The 27,550-nt window shown below is 40.8% G+C and overlaps 2 protein-coding genes across 8 annotated transcripts; both read right to left on the bottom strand.

The window, feature by feature from the left end:
* Positions 1 to 524: 524 nt before the first annotated feature.
* Positions 525 to 12,617, bottom strand: LOC130421103 (myelin regulatory factor-like protein). Of its 3 annotated transcripts, none has more exons than XM_056748807.1 (26): positions 12,493 to 12,617; positions 9,564 to 9,645; positions 8,887 to 8,959; positions 8,752 to 8,813; positions 8,513 to 8,678; positions 8,330 to 8,433; positions 7,269 to 7,395; positions 6,982 to 7,177; positions 6,821 to 6,897; positions 6,583 to 6,693; positions 5,465 to 5,558; positions 5,063 to 5,263; positions 4,866 to 4,974; positions 4,667 to 4,776; positions 4,420 to 4,592; positions 4,295 to 4,340; positions 4,131 to 4,219; positions 3,982 to 4,044; positions 3,851 to 3,909; positions 3,634 to 3,768; positions 3,513 to 3,560; positions 1,759 to 1,843; positions 1,604 to 1,678; positions 1,290 to 1,398; positions 1,098 to 1,172; positions 525 to 970 (listed from the first exon to the last, which is right to left on the bottom strand). In XM_056748807.1, exons 2-26 carry the CDS (start codon positions 9,637 to 9,639, stop codon positions 884 to 886), a joined length of 2,550 nt encoding a protein of 849 aa, XP_056604785.1. In that variant the 5' UTR covers positions 9,640 to 9,645; positions 12,493 to 12,617; the 3' UTR covers positions 525 to 883. The 3 variants fall into 3 exon arrangements, with proteins under 3 accessions (XP_056604785.1, XP_056604786.1, XP_056604787.1); XM_056748808.1 differs by having other exon boundaries at positions 9,564 to 9,642; positions 12,493 to 12,608; XM_056748809.1 differs by lacking the exon at positions 6,583 to 6,693.
* A 975-nt stretch (positions 12,618 to 13,592) lies between these two features.
* rab3ip (RAB3A interacting protein (rabin3)) lies at positions 13,593 to 25,735 on the bottom strand. 5 transcript variants are annotated; one of them, XM_056748847.1, is made up of 11 exons: positions 25,595 to 25,735; positions 23,211 to 23,481; positions 22,860 to 23,013; positions 20,629 to 20,724; positions 20,040 to 20,117; positions 19,734 to 19,922; positions 19,530 to 19,658; positions 18,590 to 18,702; positions 18,295 to 18,394; positions 16,828 to 16,897; positions 13,593 to 15,709 (listed from the first exon to the last, which is right to left on the bottom strand). In XM_056748847.1, exons 2-11 carry the CDS (start codon positions 23,471 to 23,473, stop codon positions 15,627 to 15,629), a joined length of 1,275 nt encoding a protein of 424 aa, XP_056604825.1. In that variant the 5' UTR covers positions 23,474 to 23,481; positions 25,595 to 25,735; the 3' UTR covers positions 13,593 to 15,626. The 5 variants fall into 5 exon arrangements, with proteins under 5 accessions (XP_056604825.1, XP_056604824.1, XP_056604822.1 ...); XM_056748846.1 differs by lacking the exon at positions 25,595 to 25,735 and adding an exon at positions 24,689 to 25,138; XM_056748844.1 differs by lacking the exon at positions 25,595 to 25,735 and adding an exon at positions 24,693 to 25,134.
* Between the last annotated feature and the right edge of the window lie 1,815 nt (positions 25,736 to 27,550).

Below are 27,550 nucleotides of genomic sequence, written 5' to 3'. Positions count from 1 at the left end.
ATGCTAGTCTTTCTGACGTGCGAACACACAGGAGCAGTTTTGGTTGTTGTATGCTATGGCAAACTATACAAGACCACAAGATTGAATCATGCGTCTCAACTTCCCATGTTCATTCTGGAGAGGCCACTACGGTCATCTTCTAGGCGTCTATATGACATCTGCGTCGTCTCAGAGATGCATTACAGATGAGCAAACTATCCCAAAAATATATCTTCCAGATGTACGTGTGCTCTCAGGGATGTAGGCAAACAACTTTAATCTACTTGAAAAAACATCTGTTGTTTTAATGTTGAAAACTGGCATCAGTGTTCAAATACGGCAGACTGTGTTTTCTCTTATAAACTGGTTTAATCTGTAAATACTTCTGAGGCCAACAGAGTTCATGAATGAAACCAGCGTCCCTCATCTCTCACCACATTGTCCACATAACAAACTTTATTTGCGTGTCTGAATAAGTCATCGTAACAATATGAGTTTTGCACACACGCACACACACACACTGTTTGTACAAGAGTCTAGTCAAATCAAATCTTTAAAATCCTCTTGGTGTGAGTTCTAGAATCTCAACATCATCCGTGTGACATCTTCATTGTTAGCGTTTATTATTGATATCAAGCACGTGTCATGAGTACTGTTCATCATCATAACTTCCAAACTCATCTGCATCCACAAATACAAACAAATCAGAGGAATAAAAGTTCCTTCCTGTGGAGTTAAAGATGATTTATGCTGAAGCACTGCTGGAACGCTACACACCTCACTCATCTGTCTCTCATGTGTGTGATTCACATTTGACAGAAGATTTTCTTTTGGATAACAAGAAACTATATGAATTAACACAAACAAATGTTCATATGTCACTCAGTTGTGTGTGTTTGTGTTATCAGTCACAGCGCCGGAAGAAGTTCATCTGATAGTCTGTGAATAAGAACTCGGAGTAGTTTGGGTCGGTGCTACAGTTGGCCAAACCCTGCGAGAGACAAACACATCATCATCATCTTTATCATCACTCTTTTGTGTCTGTTTTCATTTCTCAAAGCTCATTAAAATCACACAATGTGAAATGTTTGTATTTTAAAGATGTAAACACGACTCACAGCGACAGCGACACGGAAGTGATAAGAAGAGCGGTAATGATTGGCTGTGGCCAGAGTCCATTTATGAACGTAACCCTACAGAAAAAGGGACATGTTTCTTCATATCGTATAACACACGTGAACGGTGACTTTGTGGGCGGGGCTAGCGCTCTGAGGTGGGCGTGTCTCAGTCAGGTGATGTGGATCATGTACCTGTGTGTTGAGAGCCGTGTTGGACTTCAGGCCGTTGTGCTCCAGTAAAGAATAACACTGCTGTCTCTCATCATATGAACACAAATACACCACCAACAGCTCATCTGTGCTGCTCACACACACACACACACACACACACAACATTACATGACAGGAACACATGTGAGAGCTCAATAAGACATTGAGAGCGCCTCCTTGTGGATGGAGAGGTGAGGTGAGGTGAGATGTTCTCTCAGTGAAAAACTCTAATTTACACTTGAAAACCTGAAGCATGTGACATGTTTAGACATATGAACTGTGTGTGCGTGACTCACGTGATCTGGAGGGTGATGGGCATGTTGGGTGGGATGTGTTTACTGAGGGGGATGACGTAACTGTACTTTCCCTTCCTACAAACACAAACACAGACATCATGATCGTCATCATCATCTTCATCATGATCATGGTTTGATGACAGAGCGTCACATACCCACACTGGTGTGTGTCACAGTACTGCTGATCGATGGTCTGTAGGTTCTGAGTGATGATGATGGAGCGGATGGTTGTGTTTTTCCCTGTCAAACACACAGATGGAGTTCAGACAACGTCACAGCATTGAGGAGAGAAATCAAACATGACACAAGGAGTCGGGCAATGGCGACAGAAGTTTGGATCTGTGTAAACTAAAGGCATCACACAGATATAGGTCAGACATATTTGGGTTTCCAAGATGTCCAAGATCATTTCTTTTATATATAAAGAAGAACTTAAATATAAAGAAGGTTCTGTCAGATGTGTTTCTGCAAAATAACCCAAACTTCATGTAAAGATCTGTGTGTGCATGTCAACATCGGCACGTTGCGAAGGGGAGGAGCTGAAGCACACCCTGGTGTTGAGCGAAAGAAAGTGTCAAAATATAAATACATCTTTTTTTTATCAAATCAAATTAATTTTTTAATTGTCTATATTAATTGAAACCATGAATGACTTCACTGTAAAAGCCAATCCACAATGACAACATAATAGTTTAAAGAGTCACGAGAAGTGCTGTTGTCCAAACGGCGTAAAAACAAATTTCTGACATTTTTACTGGACAATCTGGACATGAATGTCCTCACGCAGGACTTCATCAGCATCAACCCTTAAAGAAAGGCCCTCTGCAGGCCAGCAGCAGTTCTATCTTTCTCTTCAGTTGAGCTGTGGCTGATAGTTCTTCAGTCCGTCAGCATGTGTGAGGGTTGATCTTTATGTGCTGTCGCTGTACACTTGTGTTTAATGGTTTGTCCAGTGTTTATTATAGATTAATGTTAAGATGCCGCCGCGCAGATTGTAGTTTTGTTTTGTTTTGTTCAGCACACATTTGGATGCCGAGACTTGTCCACAAACAGCTCATTATTACTTCACAGGTATCAGACGCGTGAGAGCTGAAGTGCAGAGTTTAGTTACTCCTGATGCAGGATGGCCATTTTCATCTATTTTCATTCTGATTTAGTTGAAGAACGTGGCTATTGAACGGTAATGGATAAACAGGTCTTTGTGACTGTTTAATTGGAGGATGAGAACATCAGATGTACATTTTGAGAATATTTTCATTTTAAAATGACAACACATCATGCTGTCAGATGCTCAAACAGTAGCTGGACGTGTTACGCTGATGAGACTTTCAGGAAATATTCAAATGAATCTTTGAGCGAGTTATGATGATCATTTCTGTGTTACTGATTAATATGTTTTATATATAACATCATTACTTTCATGAGAATGTAAGCACATGTCACACCTCAAACCTTTCACTATATTGTGATCACAGATGTTTAAATGCTCTATATATCTTATCATTTGATGTATATTAGAGTCTTTAACTCATTTTGGGATTTCTATGTACACTGGTGGACACTTCAAATTTGGACTTTTAACCTGCTTGGACTATCAGATTGTTTTAGGGTTTGGCGTGTCGTTCTATGCTTTACGCATTTTTCTTGAGTTTTAGTGTAGACTTTAAATACACTTATATCACTTGTTTGTCTCATCCTTTAAACCGTTTTAATCTCACACAGTCTGATCTGACCCCATTTTAACTTTACTGATAAAGCCGGATAACATTTATGACTGATTCCTGTGATAAAGCCCAGAGGACACGATGTGAATGAACATTCCGTGACAAATGTTTGTCAGTCTGTGAAGACCTGAATGAAAGTGAGATGCAAATGTTGTAAAGCATCAGGAGGGGGATGGATGACTTACAGTCTGTGGAGTTCTTCAGTATCTCCGGCAGTTTCTCCGTCCACTCCTCTGAAAGACAATCACATGACTTTTCAAGATGACAACAGAGATGTATTTGAATCACAGCGGACATGAAACAGACCTTTCTCAGCTCTTCTGTGATTGGCCGCTGTGGATGATGTTAGATTGGAATGGCAGCAGTAGATCTGATCTGAGTAGAAGACGTCGGAGAAGTCGATGTCTGGAGGCCAGGGCGCGGGAGGAGACGTGGCCGACGCTGTACACACGTTCAGCACGTAAAAACACGTCATGATCTGATGAAGCAACACTAAACAGCGGTGAAGTGCATGAAGAATCACCTGTCGTTAGTTGCGTTACTGTGGTGGAGATCGGAGGCATGACCTCACTGCTGTTCAGACTGACAAACACAAACACACGAGCGTTCAGGAGACAAGCACAGAGAAGAAGAGATGAAGATGACGATGTGTACCTGCTGTTGAAGTCCACGTCCTCTTCTAACGTCAGCATGTAGAGAGCCGTTATAGAGATGACGCTGGGAATAAAGAGGCAGAAACAGGTGAGTTCTAGATGTTCCTGACGTGACCTGACGTGACCTGAGATGATAAAGTGAGATCTCACCACACAGCCATGGTGGTCACCAGCATGATGATACTGGCCTGAAACACTCGATGCTGAAGACACCCCTGATATCTCCCACAGCAGTCGCTCTGCAACACAAAACATAACTCATGTCTACACGTCTGCATGTGTGTGTCATCTGATGATGATGATGATGCACGTACTGTAGATGTTGAGGTCTTCTGCGCAGGACGTGTCTCCTGGCTCTTTCTGTCACACAGATGTTTCAGAGCTTCAGAACATGAACACATTTATCAAGAATCAAGACACTAGCGAGATGAGTACTGACCCTGCTTCATAAGCTTTGGCGTTGGACGAGTTACTGGAGCGCAGGCTGCCGAGCCTCTTTAGTTTGGCCAGACGACTGTTCCACACCTCCAGCTCTTGAATGCGAGTCTCCAGGTTGTCGGTGAGCTTACACAACTGCTTCACGGCGCCCACGTTCTCCATGAAGATCTGCTCCTGTGAACACAACGTCAGGTTCACTCACAGACAGACGGTCGGACGGCGAGAAACGTGTGAATGCACACACTGACTTTATCCACCATGAGGAAGTGAGGGATGGTTTCTCCGTTGACACACGTGACGTCACCCATCTCTCTGACCGCAGACGGCAGCAGCTCCTTCACCTCCTGTGCGATGATTCCTGAATGGAGAGAGAGAGAGCAGACGGACCTGTTGGAGTTCATCTCACCTGGGAGTTCTGTGCTCACGGACATGTGCGGCGTCTCGTACCTGTTTCATGGACCTGATCGATTCCCATCCTGGAGGCGAATTCTGGTTTGTAGTCGTACTCCACGATCCTCATCTGTGTAATTCTCCTCAACTGCTCCGTCGAGTCCACCTGCGACATAATCAAAAAATGTGGGATTACATGTGACGGGTCATTCACATCAGTTCTCAGTGTGTGTGCGTGTATGTAACTGTTGGACCTCCTGAATGTTTTCTTTGGCTCTCCGGTCTGATGGGTGCATGATGTTGCCCATTATCTTGGCGTTCCCACAGACCACCAAAGATTCGTCGGGATTGTCCGTGTTAATGCCGATCCTGCCATGACACACCACCGTCTCTGGAGCTTGACCTCTTTGCCAAAGAACATCAGTGTCGTTCTCAAACTGTCCGGGATTGGACGCCTTCAAACGAAGAGAAGAAACTTCAACATCTCAGATGAAGAGAGATTTTTCTTCACACGCGCTCCAGGGGGTTCGTTAATGATTGACAGCCCCGCACCAGCTTGAAATGTCAAAGGCTTCTGCTTTGTGATAATATCTGTTATCACACAGCACGTTGGAATACTTGAGTTGTGTGTTGTGGAAGAGCTCAGTAACACTTACCCTGACGATGAGTCTTTCTGATACATTAGCGACCAGCAGGAAACTTTTCTCTTCACTCACGGTGGCGTACAGACCAACAACCATCATGAAATATCTGACAAAACAACAAAACAAATAAAATACATCCCCGCATATAATATATTATATAAATTCAATTATATACAAACTTAAATAACCTTGAACTTATTTCAAGATAAGAATTGACTCAATTGACAAAAAAACTTAAGGCAAATCTTTAAAAAATAAAAAAATGAACATGAAGTCTGAAATGATAAAACAAAAATCTGATTGTAATGGTAGTTGGACGATATACCGTGTGATTTTTAAACTTAGTTTCACAATGAATTACAGTTAATTGGTCTCAGGTACTTTCATGATAGTAAAGTAGATTTTTAATGATGTTTGTCGAGTGTTGCTCTTTCAAAAGCTCGTTATGAACAACTCAAGCTCGTGGTGATTTTTGATGGAGCAGAACTTCCTACTGATCAAAGAGCCGTAGTTGACACAAGAGCTGTGCAGAAAACACAGAATGAATTTCAGAATCGGCCTAGACAGGTATAATTAGTGTGAGTCGTGATATATATCATCACAAGAAGCAGTGTGTTACAGTGCATTTGATAACAGTTGAGGGTGTTGTGGCAGGAGTCATTAAACCCCCTCAGCTGTATTAAACTGCACTGTAACACACTGCTTCACACGGATTATTGTTTCCATAAAACGCTTATTCCAAATGTGTAGCAAGGTTTCATAAAGTAAAGGAAATAAAGTGAAATTCAGGCTATGTTTTGCCGTCAGCTGTTATAAATGCGAGTATTTAATAACGGCTGAGAACTCGTCTCAGCCAGTCAGAATCAAGAACCAGAACAGACCCTTTTATAACTATAAATAAAACCTGAAGTAAGCACTTTAAAGCCCAGCTGTGATTAGTTCAGTCATGATGAAGATCAATTCTGTTAATAACACAAGTTATGAGAATCCTCTGGAGCTTCATAGATCATGTCCACTGTCCATTTCATCAACTTCATCTGTCATTAAAAGGATGATTTTCACCCGGATCGGCTCCTGTGTTTAAGTGCTTAATGTGTCAGGTGAGCGAGAGGGAAGGATTGAACACAAACCTCTGGTCAGGGTTGGGTTTGCCTTTCTTCCTCATGTTATTGGCCGTGGTCTCGCTGAAGTGAAGTCGGCTCAACGTTACCTTAGTGATTTTATCACGGGGCAGCTGGACTCTGAAACCAACAACATTCTGCTGTCCGATCACACAATGCTACCTCATCAAGCGTCTGCTTTATTGACCTCACGTAAGTGTTAAACGCTGGAGAAGAAGAAGCAGATAGAATCGACGACGAAACTCACTTGATCGGCAGGAACGGTTTCTTACTGCGGTCCGACTGAGACTGCTCGATAGTGATGAAGTGATTGAGTGCTTCCAGCTGAAGAGAACACAAAGGTCAAAGTTGACTCAAGAGAGTCGATGTAGTGTAGTTTAACTATGAGATGATTTGTGCAGTCTGTACCTTTACCCCGAACACCTTCACGTGGAAGCTCTCTACGGGCAAGGGTCCGGCCGGGGTCTCCACGTACGAGGGATCTCCGAGCATTCCGATGTGAACGGTGACCTGGAAATGATTCTTCTTCTGACAGACGAAAGCTTCATCGGCTGTGGAGTAACTGAAGCCTTTATCAGCGTCCACATGATAACCTGGAGGAGATCTACACAAACCACACACACGCTCGCATGAGTTTCATCTTGAGCCGTATGCTGGAGGAGAGCTGCGGTGGAAATGTGTCGGCGGTCGCTTACAGAGCCTCAAGCCGGGCGCTGAAGAGACGTGACCATCGGCCGAGCTGATATCTGTCCCACGACAGCATGTGATGTCCACCGCCGTCACTGTCAGGCGAGAATGCTTCACATGCTCCCCGATCTCCACCTTAACACACACAAACACACCATCATCCTCATGTGGTTTGGTGAAGAAAGTCAACGTGGTCGTTTACTTCCTGTCTTTTGAAGTTCTTTCTTCTTCAGAACACACAAGAAGATTGAGTGAACACAAAACCACCAAGACATTTCTCAATATATCTGCTTCGGAGTTTCACATACCACATGGGCAGGAATAAATGATGGCAGAAGTTTTAGAAGTGTGTCAGTTGGCAGACAAACACGCACTGCTGTCTTTTGCTACTTGTCCACTTTACTACACTTACTTGAGTTCAATCAACACAACTTTAGGAAATTTGGTCACCACATGATTTTTGATTGGACACATAAAGGAGTTGTGTCGTGTTAACATAAAACAGTAACAATTGGGCAGAGGACTTATATTTCCCAGCATGCTTTCCGTATAACTGCATTTTGAGAGTTATTTTATTAAATAAGTGTTATTTTATGCATGTTTTTGTAAAAAGATCACTTGTTAGTGTTTATTGTGCATTTCTCTTTAAGGTTTTGAAGAGTTTGTTATATTTTGAGTTTTGTGGTTGCCATTGTTCAGAAAAGTGTTGCTTTTGGTTAGGTCGTGGGCGGGTACATTTATCTATATTTTAAACTTCTTATTGAAGAGAAATGTAGATATTTATGTTAAAAATGCATCAATTTAAAATTGTAATGGTGTTTTTTTATTACATAACCAAATAGAAACAATGTGGCTGCTTTATGCTAAATATACATACCTATAGAATAATGATACAAAACAAATAACAAGTCTCTTAATCTGATTCAATTAGACAGAATTGCATTAACTTGATATCTTAAGTTTACTGAAATAGATCATATTACTTAAATTCACGTAATCCAGTTATATGGAACCTGTTGAGATAAAAAGGTTAATTCAGTATTTTGAGTGTATGTGATGTCATACTAACAGAATGTGGGCGGGGTCCAAAGCGAGTCGCTCCTCCTGCACGTCTCTGTGTTCTCATCCAGAAGTTCTGAGCGTCTTCTCTTCCTATTTTCATGTGCTATATGTCTGTTAAATCAAGTCAACATGCTGAACGAATCTTATTGTCCATGACATGTGTGCATTTGACCGCTCACACATCTCTTACCCGGGCCGTTGGTGTTGTTTGACTGGATCAGATGTCATCTGTGTGCAGGGAGGATGCTGAAGAGAGTAGAGAGCGGGTGAGTCACGGCACGACTCAGACGTGTTCACATACTGAGACAGCGAATCACAGCCCACGTGAAGCGACGCGGCTCTCGTCCATCCTGAACCTGTGGACGTGACAAAGGCTCTCAGCACCGGTCAGACACCGCAGACGTCATGTGTGCGGATGAGAGATCTCACCTGGTATCTGAGGAGGAGAACTGCGCTCTGAGCACGAGTCCGGCGGGGATTCAGGTAACATGCTGTAAAACAAAACACTTCATGACATCACATGACATTCAAGGGATTTCTGTCAACTGAGAAGTGTGAACTCACCACGTGGAGTCGCTTTCATTGCTCAGGTACTGCTCCAGAAAACTGGTGTCCAACACACCGCTCGCATCCTCACCTGATCAACAACAACACGTAAGTAAATAGTAACGTTTGAAAAGTAAATGTAACAATGAACAGTTACTGAAGGCTGTTTTCAAATCTTTGATTCTCTAGAAATGTTCCTGAGATCAGAAGAGACGTGTGTAACACCTGAAGACACATGTCTGCTCACTCACTCCAGATGTTTTCATGTATTTGGGATCGTCTTTACCCACAACATAATTCCCAAAATTACATTTCACGCCTTCCACAGATTCCATGACTTCACTGTTATTGTGAAAGGTGTGAGCGGAAAGGTTTGACCTGTCATGTGAATGAACTGTTTAGATTTCATGAGCAGTGAAGTGTTTTGTTCTCTTTTACAGCTCTGAGACCTTGAACTGTTGATGGTAAACCATGTGTGTGTGTGTGTGTGTGTGTGTGTAGATTACAGTCAGAGTTCAGTCATCATAAAGAACACACTCCACATTCTCTTATTTGAGAAGAATAACAGATATGAACACAAGATCTTCAACTTCTCACTGATTCCTCATCACCCTTACAGAACTACGTACATTCACAAGAGTTACATGTAAATGATTGACACTCTTTATGATGTGATATTAGTGTCTGTGTCTTACCATTAAAGAACTGCTGCAGAGCTTCTCTTTCTCCCAGAACATCCATGAAGTCTTCAGCAGATCTCCTCAAACTCATTCACTGCTGAAATCAACATGCATGTGTCACACAACTACACAAGAGTTAACTCTCTCTCTCTATATATATATATACTGCACACACACAGATAAACACAAACATGTCTCGCTATTCATATAATGTAAAGAAGGACTTTCCAAACTGCGGTCCAAAATGTCAGAAATGTTCAAGTGCTTATGCTTCTAGTGAGTTCTTCTCATCACAGTTCCTGTTCCTCAGTGCTTAGTCTGAGGTGGTGGAGCTCAGGGATGGAATTTCTGAGGGGTTTTCTATCTAACTATTTAGGTGGGTTTCACATTTAGTTGGATTGTCTGGTCTGAACCCCACTTAAATTGCTCCCGCATGCTTCTGCTGGACTGCGTTCATATGATAATTTTTGGGCCGGAACCGCAGTTCCTTTGCGTCAACAAGGCTGTAGCTGTTTACCCTGTCGCTTGTAGGAGATGGCGGCAAAATGCATAACTTTCTTGCGTCACTTTATGTTTTTGAACCGTTAGTTTCGAAGCTGCAGTACATAGCGGCCCTTTCACCTTTGAATGCTCTGCAAATGCTCTCAGAATACGTCATCATTAGCGGTTCGCTACTGCGATTTGGTAGGACTGTGGTCGTATTAGCAGCGAAGCATGCTGGAGTTCACATAAATGTAAACACTTTGGTTGCGCACCAAAAGTGCTAATGTGAAACCACCCCCAGATGTTTAGAAAACATAGACTGTATAGAATATCGACATAGTGTCCATGACGTCACCCGTAGGTTTGTGAAGAGCAAAAATGAAACCTAAAGTAGGTTTCAATAATGAGTTAGTATAAGTTAAATGGGTGTTTGATAAAATAATTCACCCTCCTGAAAGTTGTCATGAAGGGTAAAATATATCTAGACCAAAATCATTTTTGGTAGCAGGCTGTTAACGTGATTTTTTTCTGCTGTAAAGTTGACCATTTTAACATGGAGCTCAATGAGATTGTGCTCTCTTTTGGAGTCAGCCTGTAGCGGCAAGTCCTCAAATTGCAATTAAAGTCACTTCCGTGTCGGCTTCAGAGAGAGAACACAAGGTTGCCCCTTGGTGTAGATGCAGGTATTCTCTTGAGTTTGTCTTAGTTTAAAATCTGCTTTAAGGTGATGGAAACAGGCATATTAAAGCATAAAATTTAGTCATCCGTCAACAGTACTTCATCCATTCATCTGCGTCTCCTCGGAGCACTTCATCAAACTTTGTCCAACAACACAAATATCTCTCGCTGAAGTCTCCAACACAACAAATTCCCTTCAATAAATAATGTGACGTGCATGACTCAGTGTCAGAAAACACTTCCCAGTGTCTTCGATTTCAAACCACGGGTCCAGACTTGAAAAATAGGTTGATGGTTTAAGGAAAATAGGCGTATGTAATTTATGAAAAAATATATATATTGTTTTTCATAAAATCATAGTCTAAAATAAATAAATACGCAGAATATTTCACAAAACAGATGAACAAATGAAAGGGAAACTAAACCCAGTTGAGTTTGTGAGTCGCAGTTAGTTCCAGTAAGTTCTCTTTACTTTGCAAAAGCACAATGTTGTGTCTTCAGTTCAAGTGTGCGGCTCAATTCTGTTTGACCGTAAATCATCCTGAAGTTGTTTCTGCCGTTATAAATCTCAGCTCAAGCGATTGCGCCGGCGCACACACGCAATATTCTAATATCTCAAAGTTGACGGCCTGTTTGTTATCATCAAAATAAAATACTTATTGACATTATAACATGTTTCTTTATTAAATATATACAAGCAACAGGTCAGCACGAACGTTTTCCAGTCGCACTTGAGAAGAGGGATCTGCCAAATGAAGCAGATTTGAAGGTGCCGCCAAAGGAAGACTCCCACAATCCCCCTAACATGAGGTGTGGGGTCTAGTCTTATGTGGGTCATAGGCCAGTCCCCTGTTATATGTTACACGCCTGTGTTCTCATTGGTCAGAATGCAGGAATCAAGCAGATAAGTCCACAGTGTTGTGTTGTGCGATGCTAAAGAGTAAAGATGTGCTACATGTGCTAGTGATGCTTTATCATTCAATGTTGATATAAACGCAAATCAGAAACCTGAGCAGTATTCCCGAAACACTACACAGGGTGGGGTTAAAATACATTTATCCCTCAGCAGTATCAATGAAGGAAGTCGTAATCTGGCGGGGAGTCAAAATCTGACACAACACCAGATGTGGATCAAAAGCCCCACATGAAGCCTCTCCGTTACTGTACTCACTCATTGGGGAATGTAATGAAGTATTGTTGGTAAAGATGTCATTAAATTGTTACAGTACAAATAAGGGCTGTCAAAGGATTCATCGTGATGATATAACATGTAGACCCCTGATCTAAAGGACATTTAAACACAAGTATCATCTCACACAAAGCAGAAACATATTCAATAATCAGATTATAAAATATATCGTATAAACATGATATTATATCCAGTATAACAGATCTCACTGAACATTTGTGTTGATGTTCAATCTCAATTCACTTCCTAATGTCCCTCACAAAAGGAGAAGTGTTTCAGGTATGAGTACACAGTCATCTACTACACTAGAACAAGGAAGTGAACATTCGGGCTGCTGGTGGACTCAAGGTTTACACTTCTTACACGTTCATTAACTCCAATGTTTTTTAGCCTATTTAAAGTACTAAACCAACACAAGTACACTGATGCCAGTACGCAGGCTAGATGAAGCATACTTGAAATATACTTGAACTGGACTCAAGTTCACATGATTAAAAGAGTTTGTGTGGAGAGACAGACTGACAGAAATCACTTCAGCACAAGAACTCAAACGAGCAGAGACGTGAATCATGACGAAGAGACGGAGATGTGTACCTGTGGCCTCGACTGGAGTTCATCTGGAGAAATCCTCACACACACACACATAGAGAAATCCCACCAGATCTTCAGTGAGGAGCACTAACACTGTCTGATAGTCATGGACAATACACAGACACACACATATATTCTGAGTCTGCTTGAATGAAAATGGCCGTCGCCCAGACGTCAGGAGTGATGTGAACTTTGATCAATGACCCTGGAGACATAATCCACCCACAGCCCAGCAAACACTGCACCTGTGTGTGTGTGTGATGTCATCCTGTGTCCTTGATGGGTCATAAACTCACCTGCGAGACATCTGTCAGGTGTGGGTGTGTTTCTTCTGCTTCACAAAACTCTCACACACATGTCACTGCTGATCTGTGTGTGTGTGTCTGCTCTCTCGATCAACATTCATATCATAATCAAAATCTCTTTACAATGAATTGAGAAACGTTAAAGGTACAGTTAAAACCTGTGTCATCACTCACCCTCAAGATGTTCTTACTCTGTATCAAATCTGTCTGCTTATAAGCATTCTTCCAAATATCTTCTGTGTTCAACGGAACAAAGACATGAGCCATAGTTTTGGAACAACTCCAAGGTGAGTAAATGACTTGATTTATTAATTTAATTGATTTGTGTAAGCTGTCCTCTGACGCCTCCAGTTTCCATCATGTGACCTAGAGATCATTACACGTGCAGGACACGTGAGACTGAAGGACAGTGTTCATGTGAAGAACATGCTTCAGTGTCTGTGTGTGAACTTGCTTTGGTCATTGCTGTGAGAACATTAAAAGTCCGGCTGAAGCACAACACACAATCCACCTCCACATCAGGATGAATGATAAAGTGTTGGGGGGGCTTGTGTCTTCTACTGTGAACACATGAAATCATGGATAACAGGAGGTGTCTGATACAACACGAAATGAATGTGAGCTAATAAAGTAAATGGAGTGGAGTTTGATTTCATAAAGACATTCTGACAGCAACAGTTTGTGTTGTTTTCTGTTCTGTTGTAATGACGAAGAAACTGAGCATCTTATGGATGTGACGCACAACATCTGTGCGGTTTAAAGTCATTCTGTAACAGAAGAGAGCAACGCTGCAGACGGTGTCATCGTCATCTTCAGGTGAAGAACATTTTTATTTCAGAAAGGCACTCAAATTAAAACAGAGTTTATACATCGGATGAGATTCATGAACACACACACAGAACTTTCTAGATATACAAACACAACAACACAACACGCTACAAGAGTTCAAACTAAAAGAGTTTCAAAGATTAATTTCTCAATTTCTTCAGACATCAGAAAGGATTCGGTGTATAGAGTGGATGTTCAGGAGATGATCTTCAGTGTATAGAGTGGATGTTCTGGAGATGATCTTCAGTGTATAGAGTGGATGTTCTGGAGATGATCTTCAGTGTATCGAGTGGATGTTCTGGAGATGATCTTCAGTGTATCGAGTGGATGTTCTGGAGATGATCTTCAGTGTATCGAGTGGATGTTCTGGAGATGATCTTCAGTGTATCGAGTGGATGTTCTGGAGATGATCTTCGGTGTATCGAGTGGATGTTCTGGAGATGATCTTCAGTGTATCGAGTGGATGTTCTGGAGATGATCTTCAGTGTATCGAGTGGATGTTCTGGAGATGATCTTCAGTGTATCGAGTGGATGTTCTGGAGATGATCTTCAGTGTATCGAGTGGATGTTCTGGAGATGATCTTCAGTGTATCGAGTGGATGTTCTGGAGATGATCTTCAGTGTATGGAGTGGATGTTCTGGAGATGATCTTCAGTGTATGGAGTGGATGTTCTGGAGATGATCTTCAGTGTATCGAGTGGATGTTCTGGAGATGATCTTCAGTGTATCGAGTGGATGTTCTGGAGATGATCTTCGGTGTATAGAGTGGATGTTCTGGAGATGATCTTCGGTGTATCGAGTGGATGTTCTGGAGATGATCTTCAGTGTATCGAGTGGATGTTCTGGAGATGATCTTCAGTGTATCGAGTGGATGTTCTGGAGATGATCTTCAGTGTATAGAGTGGATGTTCTGGAGATGATCTTCAGTGTATCGAGTGGATGTTCTGGAGATGATCTTCAGTGTATAGAGTGGATGTTCTGGAGATGATCTTCAGTGTATAGAGTGGATGTTCTGGAGATGATCTTCAGTGTATCGAGTGGATGTTCTGGAGATGATCTTCAGTGTATAGAGTGGATGTTCTGGAGATGATCTTCAGTGTATTGAGTGGATGTTCTGGAGATGATCTTCAGTGTATAGAGTGGATGTTCTGGAGATGATCTTCAGTGTATCGAGTGGATGTTCTGGAGATGATCTTCAGTGTATCGAGTGGATGTTCTGGAGATGATCTTCAGTGTATCGAGTGGATGTTCTGGAGATGATCTTCAGTGTATAGAGTGGATGTTCTGGAGATGATCTTCAGTGTATAGAGTGGATGTTCTGGAGATGATCTTCAGTGTATCGAGTGGATGTTCTGGAGATGATCTTCAGTGTATCGAGTGGATGTTCTGGAGATGATCTTCAGTGTATAGAGTGGATGTTCTGGAGATGATCTTCAGTCTATCGAGTGGATGTTCTTGAGATGATCTTCAGTGTATAGAGTGGATGTTCTGGAGATGATCTTCAGTGTATAGAGTGGATGTTCTGGAGATGATCTTCAGTGTATCGAGTGGATGTTCTGGAGATGATCTTCAGTGTATCGAGTGGATGTTCTGGAGATGATCTTCAGTGTATCGAGTGGATGTTCTGGAGAAGATCTTCAGTGTATCGAGTGGATGTTCTGGAGATGATCTTCAGTGTATCGAGTGGATGTTCTGGAGATGATCTTCAGTGTATAGAGTGGATGTTATGGAGATGATCTTCAGTGTATAGAGTGGATGTTCTGGAGATGATCTTCAGTGTATAGAGTGGATGTTCTGGAGATGATCTTCAGTGTATTGAGTTGATGTTCTGGAGATGATCTTCAGTGTATCGAGTGGATGTTCTGGAGATGATCTTCAGTGTATTGAGTGGATGTTCTGGAGATGATCTTCAGTGTATAGAGTGGATGTTCTGGAGATGATCTTCAGTGTATTGAGTTGATGTTCTGGAGATGATCTTCAGTCTATCGAGTGGATTTTCTGGATTTACAGCTCATCTCTGAAGTAACCCAGCTTGGCGTTGGACATCTCCTTGCGAAGCTGTATGACTTCCCAGAACATCTGCTCTGCTTGATAAAACACAACACATCTCACACGTGTTACAGATTGAAACCACAACAAGACGACAATTATCATCTCATGTAGATCGACATGATAAAAAGCACATACATTTATACAAGAGGAGAATGTATTAAAGATATTGTGTGTATGTTGTGTTAGAATGATGAACTGTATAAATATGAGTTTAAAGTGATATTTAAGGCAAGAACATACATTTCCCCATGTTTCACTGACTCTCAAGGCATCCTAACGGAATATAGCTCTTTTATATAGCAATCCTCTAAAAATACACAGAAAATGTGTCCAGGAATTTGTTCAGGGATCATTAGATGTTGTCTTTTCACACTGCCAGTGATTTTCTGGAAACTGTGCGTGCGTTCACACACATACCGTGAAGATCCCGTAAAGACACTTGATGTAATTCAAGAATGCAAGTTATGCTACAGCCCACCAGCTTACGCTAAATATAAGATAATATGAAATATCATATGAATAAATAAATAAATAAAGGCAAATTGTTCAGGCTTGTTCAGTGCAAATGTAAAGAGCCTTAATGTTAAATATAACAGAATGCTGTGAAGTAAAAATGAGCCAGTGTTTTTGCAACATAGCCTAATTGCATTACAAAAGAAACGGTATAATATAATATATTATAATATAATCCTTTTTCAGTAATATGATGTACAAAAGTGAACTTTAAAAAAAAAAAAACTTTTTGTAATAGAGGTTAAAAATAAGTTGAGTATTTTTGAGACGTTTTTATAATTTAGATTTTTAAACCATTTATGAATAAGCTCAAGGAGATCGAATGAAAGCCTTTTAGTGAAGCATATCGCACATTATGCTATAAAGAGAAACTTTAGTCTGTATATGATCATTATGTTTATATTGTTTACAATGTTGTTGCTGAGAGAAACAATCTCATGTAAATGCTGGGGTCAAAGTCGACCCGCTGTCTGCACTTGAAGTTAAATGATACGTGATACAAAAAGAATGTCATATTCAGTTAGGATGACTTGAGGGGGAATAAAACATGGGGAAAGTAGGTTTGGGTCTAACTCAATGAATGTCTGTAGTATTAAATATATAAGACAGAAAGAAAGGTATGAACTAGCTGTTCTCTTACCATCCTGCTGTTTCACCAGTCCTTGAACAATATATCTAATGTAGGTGAAGAAGTTACAGACAGAAGTGATCTACAGCCAACAGAGATGAAAAGCATCACACGTATGCAGCATCACGTGTCATTTCATTATTATCTGTGTCTTTCATTCAAGTATGTATACGGCAGTGCTGGTTGAAGGGTGTGTGTATTAGAGATCGACCGATACATTGTTTTCCCAATATTTGATCAATTTCCCATCATCAGGGATCTGTTTTCTATTATCAGATTAACCGATAAATTTCGCCATCTTGTGGCCGTTTAGAGAATTGCGTGCAGGACCTTCACTGCATCAGAGCCTCTGAGGATGCGACAGAAATGACAGCGTGCACATGTTGTGTATACTCTCTTGCTCTATTAATACATTTATATTTAACATGAGAGCAATTAAATCACAGATGAGATGTTACATTTAATGTCTGATATGTAGTTTATGCAGCTATTCTAATAAAGACAAACTCACAGTCACATTGCCTAAGCTATCAATTCCTCTGTAATAAAGACATAACTTTATATGAATTAAATGAAACAGTCATGAATTAATTCATGTTGGGAATACTTTTAAACAAGATTAACTTGTTTAAAACCCCTAAATTATACTCGACTATATAACCATAATTTCACTAATAAACATTTAAATAAATACAGCCCTGTAGAATTAATTATGTATTATCCCCACAAGCGAGCACAGTTTTAATGTAACGTATAATTGCAGATATAAACAGTGCTTTGTCCACAGGTGTTTAATAAGACTGACAAAAATATTATTAACGTAACAGTTGAGATATGCAATGATTTATATGCTGTTTTGTTTGTTACTTTCATGACAATGTATTATTCCATCAGTGTTTCCCAAACTATGCATTTACTTATTCGGCGTCACATTTTGTCATGTTTTTATCCATCCGTGATCGTGACTGTATCTGTGATCGATTAACTAGAAGATAAACAGCGCTTCAGCGTCTTCTCTCTTCCTGACCTGTCTGATGCGAGCTGACGCTCTTTCTCAATGAGCTCTGTGTGTGTATGTGAGTCCTCGGTCACTACCAATGAGTTTGCTGCAGTGTTTGCGTTTGTGTTTCAGACCCCTCTTTATATATTTTTTATTGATTAGAATGATTTATTTTTGAACACACTTTTGTAACAGTACACTTTATTTTCACTCTTTCTGATCCCCCATATTTATTGCTGTATAGATGCAAATGTTTTGGGGAGTGATTGTTCTAAATAAAATAGTTTGTTCAGTTGTGTCAAAAACAGAAGTATAACAGTAAATAAATATCTGTTCTGCATATCGGGTATAGGGCACATAAACATGCAAATAATCTGTATCTGTATCAAAAAACCAATATCGGTCGATCACTAGTGTCTATATAACTCAATAACTCCTGAAGTGTATCTACTGTGTCTACACATTATTGTTGTGCTCACCCGGTATCGACAGAACGGAGAGACGTAATAATAGTTACTGGAGTCACTGAACTTGATCCGGTGTTTACAGCTTTTGCTCTGGCCACAAAGAGCACATTTCCTACAACACACAAGACTTTACATCATCACACACACAACATATGCTGTGAAAAGACACAAATCCAGCAGACGATATTCATATAATAATCCTATATATAAGCGATGTTTACAGACAGACAGACAGGATTAGACGTGAGGGCTATGTGGAAGAGGGGTGAGGCAATAATAAACACGTGTGCATGCAGCAGCGACTCACTTGGGTCCTCCGCACTCCACTGCAGACGCTTTGACCACCGGCAGAGGCTGAAATCCCACCGGCTCAACGCTCAGTGTGTTCTGCTCCACCGCTGACAGAATGGCCGAGCCCAGCTACACAAAACACACACAAACACACAATACTACTGAAACAGTCACTGGAATCGATCTCTCGTTTAGAAAGACTTGTCACTGTATGACAATGACACATGATGTTGTGATGATGTTCACCGAGACCTCATTGTGTTCTTTTACCCATCATCAGAGTATTCATTGGCACAACATCTCAAGATTAAGAGATCTCGCTCAATCATAATGTACACAGGTTTAAGATAATAATAATAATAATAACAGATAATAAGATAAACAGATGTGGAATAAAACTGAAAAACTAAAAATGTGTGTGTGCTAAATATCAAGTGTTAATGGAGATGTTTGAGTCATCATTCTTCAGGTTGATTGATAGACACGTTTAAGCAACAATAATCCAGCAGCGGAGTCAAGCGCTCAATAACCTGAACAGGAACAACTACAGGCGACATTTGAACCAAAATAAAATTCAAAAAGCAGATTAATTACAAAACATGAACAATTTCCAACAACATTTTTCATTATACGTAGAAGGAAAACACCAACAAAAGATGTCAGATGAGTACTGCGAAGGAAACAAGTTCATGTTTCAAGGTTCAATATTGACTATAATCCCAAAGTGCAATTTTTTGATATAGCGTAGAGTTTGTAAACATAAAACAACAACATTGCCTTACAGCAGTGGCAATAAAAGAGTTTCTATAGCGATTTCTTTTAAGTTTAGACCTACTACAGCGTATACCCTCTGTAAACAGCCTAATGTGAGGTGTTTTGACACATATTTAAGATGGAATAAGACTGTCGGGCGATGGGTTTTTTAAGGATGTAGAAAGGCAGTTCTCTCACTGTACCTCGCTCTTGGAGAAGTTCAAACATGGATAAATATCTTCTCTGTAGATCCGCTCCAGAAAACAGCAGCTTTTCTCCAAAGTGGGCTCTTCTTTCCACGTTCTGAACTCCATGAAGAGCGAGGAGTCCACCTAACAAACACACAAACATGTCGTATAGGCTTCTGGCACACATGTGTGAGGTGTATAGAAGAGAGAGAGAGGCACCTCCTGCTGTAGAAGATGCTGCGGGACGCCCGTCTCCTGCTGACTGCCCATCATAGCGCTGCTGGTGCTCTTGTTACGAGCGTGACCTTTCTTAAAGGGTCCGGGGGGCATCTCTTTACAGGGCGAGGTGGGAGACGAGGACAGAACCAGAGTCTTGAGAGCCGCCACCTCAGCTTGAAGAACGTCGATCTACAGCCGATGAAAGACATCTCACGTCACGTGATCAATCTGACAAAAACTCTGTGATGTCTCTGATATCATGATCAAGTTTCTGATTATTGTCATGTGACGATGATGTGACCTCACCTTCCCCAGCGCCTCCTTCAGCTGTTTCTCTGCAGTGCTCTGCTTGACGTTTGCCTCGTGAACCATCTTATGAGCCTCCTGAGGAGAAACATCATCACATCATCACACAGCATGAGATCACAACTCCACACCAGAAGAGATCAGATCCCAGGAGGTCACATGCAAGATCAGATCGGTCCAGATCAGACCACAGGAAAGCACTGCTAGAAAAAGACGTTTACTAACAAACATGAGAGAGCACAAGTATGAGATGAATGAGACGTGAGGTCATCATCTGATGAAACACACAAACACACACATTCATTTCTGTCACACACACCGTACACACGGACTACTTGTGTCTTGTTGATTCTTCTAGAATATACACTTAGTGATTAAAGATCTGTTTTAGTTGTGATCTTGTTAGGAACAACACAACATCAATGCACAATCATCTTAAAATAACTAGATTACATAGTCTCACATTAAACATTGTGTCAATCTACCAGACAACTTCAGAAATCATCAGATCTATTCATTTTATGAGAACACTGAAGAAAACATAAATGTTTAATATGCGATGCTTGTGTGTGTGTGTGTGAAGACAAACCTGAAAGAGACTAGCAGTGAGTTCTTCAAGCTCTTGTCCCAGCTGATCTCTCACTTTAGAGAGTCTCTCACACTCCTCGTCTTTTAACTTAAGCTCCTTCACCAACACACACGCAATGACGTCAAACACACAACAATAAAAACAAAAACATGAATGAATGAATGAATGAAGGTGTGGGTTAATCTCTTCAAATCAAACCAGTGTCATCATTTGATTCTCGTGTCTTCACGCTGACACACTGAATGTGAGCACAAACACCCGATTCACACAAAACTCATGTTCAACACCAACAGCCTAAAACAACAAACACCTCCATCCTGGTACAACAAACCCTGAGCGGAGCATTCCTCTCACAGTCTTCAGTGAAACTAAACAGGAGTCGTCACAGCACAACATCATCTGACTGACATGTGACGTGACCAATCACGTGAGGAGGACGGTAAGGTCAGAGCGGGTTAATGTAGGTCTTGACTCTGAGACACACACACATGACATCTATGATCGGGCTGTGACGATAGATATCATGATTCACATGAATTATACCTTCTGAAATCCCTTTTGTGTTTCCTGCACAGCTCTTGTGTCAACTACGGCAGGAAGTTGTGCTCCATCTATAATCACTACGTCGTTCATAACGTGCATTTGAAAAAGCAACACTCGTCAAACATCATCGATATTAATCTACTTTATTATCATGCAAATAAGGAAAGAAGGAAACATCCAGATTTATAGGAACAACTTCTGTTTGTGTTTGTGTTTTGAATGTTGTATTATATGTTAAGTTAAAGGTTACATTAAAACAAACATGTTAATCCAGTCAAGTGTCCTTATTGAATGCTTTTATAACTGTAACGGGGAAATAAATGAGACATTATGGGGTTTACATACCAATTTTAAATTGGCCTTTCTGAAATCTATGTGGTAGAAAACAATATATGTTTGACTAGAAATGTGTGCTGGATCGATAACTCCATAAGGTTTAAAAAGACAAGATTAAACTAAAGAAAAATCTATCTGTTGCAATTATTATTACCTTAATGCCAGTTAATCTTGTATAAATGCATGAAATGTGTTAATATTGCATATGCATGTTCTTTGACTCAGTTGGCTTACTGAAGTTTCTTCTGTTGGTCTTCTAAAGCAGCAGACTGAGGAGGATGTTCATCAGCATCACCAGTGTTCAGCAACAATGCACCTGACATTGCTTTTTATACATTTATATTAACAATGAGCTTTAATAATAAAATTGTGTTTCAATTAGCACGAACTTGTGTTTTGCTTTGATGCCGAAATTGGTGGAATTTGCCTGGTATTGGAACAGAATACTTGACAACACTTCAATATAGTAGGCGAAAATGAGTCCTGTACAGTATGTCTGAAAGCTCAGTATGCAAAAAACTGTAAAAATACCCAGATGGTCTGCCGAGATACGATGGATGGACACTTTATTTCCCATGATGCCATGAGAGCTGAGCAACGGTCAAATTTTCAAAGGTAAATCAAATAAAAGTAGCAGAAAACTTGAAGGCGGACGTCTGTTTTTAATGTAAATGCCAATAAATGAATTTCTCGTTAAAAAATGATGTTTTTATCAACGCTCACGTGTTGGTTGTTGTTAATTAATCAAAGGTCAAAGAGCATACGGGTCACATGACCATAAAACATGGCGGAAATGTATACACATTACTCATACTATAATGAACATACTGTTATAAAGGCCGATAGGTACTTCTTCAACATCAGTACGTACTGTCACAGTATGTCATCTCAAACGCAGCACAGGTGTGTAAATGCACAGGTGTCTTCTTCTGCGGCCCATATTTGGAGTTTCTGCACAAGAGCGCCCTCTAGCTTTCAGATGTGGTGGCATTTAATTCATTGAAAAACTGAGCATAAGAATCACAGTTAATCCTCACAGGCCTGATTGATGGGATTTAAGTGAGAAAACAAACATGTCTCCCCTCCCTCAACTCAGAGCAAATCTCCTCCACACGCCAGTCACAAAAGACAGTTAGTTTTAGTTTAGGTCACGATTAGTTTGGTGTTTATGTTTGTTAGGCTAATCTAAGTATTCAGAGTGAAAGACGGAGATATGAAATAACTCAAACTTAGATATTTACCAAACAGAGTCGTGTTGTTCTCTTTAATAAAACACATCATCTACATCCGTGAGGATTCCTGATCATTCCAGTAATAGATTCTATCTGTGGTGAGAGTCGCTGATGTCTCACCCGTTGTGCTTTGGCCAGTTCCTCCTTCAGCTTCTCGCAGCCCTTCACCTCCATGACGGATGGACTTCTGAGACGACTCAGACTGTCAGCACTGACGTTCAGATGATCTTCAGCGTATGCCGACGGCTCCACCGCGTCCCCCTGATCCGCTCCACTGTGAACATGGATTCAAGTCACATGTGATGCAAATGACACAATCCCATCACAAACCATTCCTCCACCCAACAATAAACATTCACGGACATTAACCAGGACCAGACTAAAGCATAAAGGCTCCCGGTCCGGTTCTAGTTCTACATCAGTGCCTTCGTCCAATCAGATTCAAGGAGGGGAACTAACAGCACATCTCACCTGTCATCGTGCGTCTCTTCAGCGCCGAGGTGTCGGGGGGTGGAGTAAACGGGCTGGGTGGGCAGCTGATCGGCCCAGAGTGCGTTCTGGACGCAGTGCCCGGAGCTCAGCGAGTGTGTGCGGTACAGGCTGCTGGGCGGGGCGTTGTGTTTCGGCGGGCCGGGGTCTGTGACACCATGAAGGTCCGGGGTGGTGGGTGACGCCAGGTTCACCTCGTGAAAACCCTCGAGCGGTTCGCTGGCCATCGTCTTCAAGAGCTTCATATAGATCTCTGTGCAAACGGGGCGAGAAAAGGCGTTACAGGGACACTTCGCCCCAAAACATGACAGAATCAACTGCAAAAAAATGAGTTGACATGCAGACACACAAGTGAAGACATGAACGTGCCAAACAACGTGTCCAGTTTCATCAAGTGACTCACTTTACCGGATTTGAATCTGTCTCGAAAACTTTCAGAGGTCATTTACACATAGTAGCACGCGACTTAGTGCTCCATGAGTTAATGTTTAGCATGTTTTTCTTTCACCATACAACATGTACAAATTAATAGTTATTTGAAAACGTATCATTAATTATTTTTTATTATTAAAACAAGATGATTAATATTATTAAAGTTAAAATAAACATACCTTTTAAATCGTTTAGCTCATGGTATAAATCGATAAAAAAATGTTTTACTACAGTTTGTTTTGTGTGTGTGTGTGCGTGTGTGTGTGTGTTGAAGGCACGCGTCATCGTGACGACACACCTGACTGATGACGTAACATAGTGCACGGTGACGCGATCTCGAGTCTACTTAAAGCTACAGGATCATAGCACTGCTCACACTACACAACAGATGGACACAAATACACATCAGCGATGTAACAATATCTAATACCACTGTACGATAATCCACCGGTATAACGAACACGGCACGGTATTTAAAACGACAAATGATTTATGATCCTCTAATCATAAGTGTTGCCTAGAGGAATAGTGGAGATGGGTCACATGACATTAAAATCCCTTCATCAAATCAAAGATTTGCAGCAGATGGACAGATTTTTTTCGATCATCCTCTGTTAGGCCCGGAAGACCTGTCGTTTCATACAGGTCACGTGACCACCGTAATATTGAGATAATTCTGTAATTGATGACACGAAATAAATCAGCATTGTTTTACATTGAAATGTTTCTTAGGGATGTCAGGAACACATCGTCGTCATGTTGTTATTATGCTTTAACGAACACAAATGACAAGAACGGTTTCGCCTCAGCACGTCACGTGATCAACACAAACTCCTCATGAATAATGAATCAGCGTCTCATCGTTCATGTAACGACGACGCGTTCGAGTCACACCACGTGATACGAGCCCCTTCGTTAATAATGCATCGAGCTCTCGTGAACACGGTGACAAGTTTCGCATTAAAGCGATTCATAAAAGCACAGATCGCGGTCGAAAGCGCAATGTGGCTGTGTGGTGTCACACATACTCACGGGTACCGACGAGACTGCGCGTGTCCGTCATTGATCCCGCTCCTCAGACACAAAAACACGCGCTTTAATCCACACGAACGCGTCTCCTGTCATAGCAATAGCGTGTAAATGAGGGAAAGAACTAATAGTCGGGTAATGACGTAAACCAGCACGAGACAACTACACAGAAGAGCCGCCGGTCGCCTCCATCCCGCTTCATGATTGTGCTGCTGCTCGAGAACACGACTCCTACTATTGCCACGGAGGACCTCGTGAATATTAAAGAGGACGTTTTGACGTTGCTTAGAAACCTTCGTTCGGTTCGCTGTTACGTAATCTAACTAACGTCCGTTAACCGAGGCTTCTCCTCGATATCATTTACCGATTAGTCAGCAGCCCGGTGCCCGCCCACCTGTCAGCCAATCACATACGCCTGATAGGAGAACGTGCCTTTACGTGATGAGTATGCATGAGTCCGTCCTCTCCCACAGTAGGATCGGGATCATCCTGCCGGATTGGGCGGAGGCTCAGACGTGCTCGTGCACGCGCAGTTAAAGCGCTTTTACGACACACATTGGATTGGTGTGTCGTCACAGCGCGAGGAGTAATGATAACATTTACATTTAGTCATTTATCAGACTCTTTTATCCAAAGCGACTTACAAAGAGTTCAGGGAACAATAATACATTAGGTGCCAATATACAGTTACTGGTTTTATCAAGAAAAAGCTTGAGCACTACCTGTTAAGAAAGAGTTAGTGTTTTTTTTTTTCATTTGTCTGATACTATCATAATAACGATAATAATAATAATAATGATGTTGCATTAAAGCCATCTAGATTTCAATCATTCACAGCATATAGCTTGTACATTTACTTCATTTATTGAATCAATTCTAATTTATTATTTTTAATAACATCCCACCTAGCAGAGGAATCTCCAGAGAAGTCTTGTCTTTGTTGAAGCCCAACTAAAGCAGAAACGTAATCAAACCTATATTCTTGGCTCGTTCAACGTTGACGAAGTCTTCAGGACATATCTTTGGATGGCACTTGAAAACCAGATCCGCATCAGCTCTACTTTATTGACACATTTTTAAAGAATAAACAGGCAGAATTAGTCAGCACATTAACAATAACACTCATGCCACAGTTAAACGTATATGTTAGGCTTGTTGAGGTGATACGTGGTGTGCACCCGCCTACCGATCATATCACTTGTCCACCGCGGCACCAACTCCAAACGCCTTTTTTATTTGATGGTAATAAATGACTTAGTTTGGTTAGTTCAAGTTTGCAACTGATTAACAAATGGCTCAGTTAAGCATTACTGGAGTGTGAGTCACTTCAGAGCCATTGAACCAAGAGAAACATCCATCACATACTGCTTGATCTTGACTTAAACACAGACTCTTTGGTGCCCAAAAACAAACCACTGTTAAAAAAACAAGACCATTCTGTAGTGCTATGGAAAAACCTGATCTGGCTTATAAATACTCATGTAGTTCGTTTTTAGCTTTTGATGCACTTCTGTAGTGTTATTTATTCATCATTCATTAACCATGTTGAGGCACTCAGGTATGCAATAAAGGTTTTCATGTTGTCTTTTGACTCAAAAGTCTCATGCAGTTAGCAAAGTATATAAAAATAGGCTCCTGAAATCATTTAAATGTGCAATAATTGATAAGAGATCACTTGTGGAATATATGCATTAGACATAAACACTGACTTTACCAATGTTGCTTATGTTTATATTTTGTCAGCACAGATCTTATGCAAAGATAAATTAAAAACATTTGCAGAAATCCACAAGAAACATTTATTAATATACTGACAGAAAAAAGAACAGAACGGTGCGTTAGAGAAGATGTTTATTGCACATTTATTTGATCATTTTATTATATTTTCTACCTGTAATACGACATGTAAAACACACAACATGCATCACTGACCAGTCCCTGCACTGGCACCTTGCAACGGGCAAGGGTCTCATTCATAAAACTGTTTTTGTAGGATCTTACTAAATATGTACGTGCAACCGAAAGCCCAAAAAATAGCATACGCCCAAAAATATTCAGACTTATAAAAGCGTACGAATACACACCTGTGAGAAAAATTTGCTGTATAAATCACAGATCAACTGCAAGTGTACATTCCTCGAATCTGCATCACATCCCACCCATTTTTACCCGTAAATATTCAATGCAAAGCACCTCACGAATGTTGATCTTTATTTGAATAAGCCTGGCATCCAATCTGCTTGTTAAGCCTGATGTCACGCACCAGCATTAATGGAAGCTCATACCATTTTTGGGTCCAACCGCTATCAGATGCCATAGGAAAATAACAAAAAATGATATAAAACTGCGGAAATTCCCCGATCCCATCTTTTATCTCAACAACAAAATTACAAATGTCCCCACATGCGATTCACAGTGTTCTGCAGTTTTCTAACAGTCTCTGATGCTGTTCAGTAAGTCAATGGGAGACAGTGCCGGCCCGACCTAATAAGCGTTATAGGCAGCTGCATGGGGCCTCCGTGGCCACTAGGGGCCCGAAAATTTCATTTACTTGCTCGTTGTGTCAATCATAATGTGGGTTAGCTTTAAACTGTGCAAAGATTAAAAATGAAAAGGTGGCACTCAGTCTGGTGCAGAGAAGAGGAAGAAGATGATAAAAGAAAGGATCAATTTAATCAATTTTAACAAGACATTGTATATAAAACATTGTTGAAAATAAGCTGTGTGTACTTGTAAAGGTTCTGTACAAGGATTATCCGCTCAGAAAACACACTAAATGAAGTATTATTTTTAAATAAAATACGCTTAATGTGTTCTGTGAGGGTTTGTGCGTAAGGGGACAGAATAATTTAAACAATGTG

The sequence above is a fragment of the Triplophysa dalaica genome, chromosome 5, assembly GCF_015846415.1.
Source record: "Triplophysa dalaica isolate WHDGS20190420 chromosome 5, ASM1584641v1, whole genome shotgun sequence".
Classification (NCBI taxonomy): domain Eukaryota; kingdom Metazoa; phylum Chordata; class Actinopteri; order Cypriniformes; family Nemacheilidae; genus Triplophysa; species Triplophysa dalaica.
This window is presented reverse-complemented; position numbering and strand designations above follow the sequence as displayed.

Bases quoted from the DNA above. Each gene is read 5' to 3' on its own strand.
- LOC130421103 (XM_056748807.1), bottom strand. From the start codon at position 9,639: ATGAGTTTGAGGAGATCTGCTGAAGACTTCATGGATGTTCTGGGAGAA. The intron at 6,898-6,981 runs GTACAGACTGCA...TGTTCTCTTCAG, and splicing joins TGAAGGTGTTCGGGGTAAAG to CTGGAAGCACTCAATCACTT. The intron at 5,264-5,464 runs GTAAGTGTTACT...CTTCGTTTGAAG, and splicing joins CAGAAAGACTCATCGTCAGG to GCGTCCAATCCCGGACAGTT.
- rab3ip (XM_056748844.1), bottom strand. From the start codon at position 24,723: ATGACGGACACGCGCAGTCTCGTCGGTACCC. The intron at 23,014-23,210 runs GTGAGATGTGCT...CCATGTTCACAG, and splicing joins GAAGAGACGCACGATGACAG to TGGAGCGGATCAGGGGGACG. The intron at 20,118-20,628 runs GTTTGTCTTCAC...GTTTCTCCTCAG, and splicing joins TCACTGCTAGTCTCTTTCAG to GAGGCTCATAAGATGGTTCA.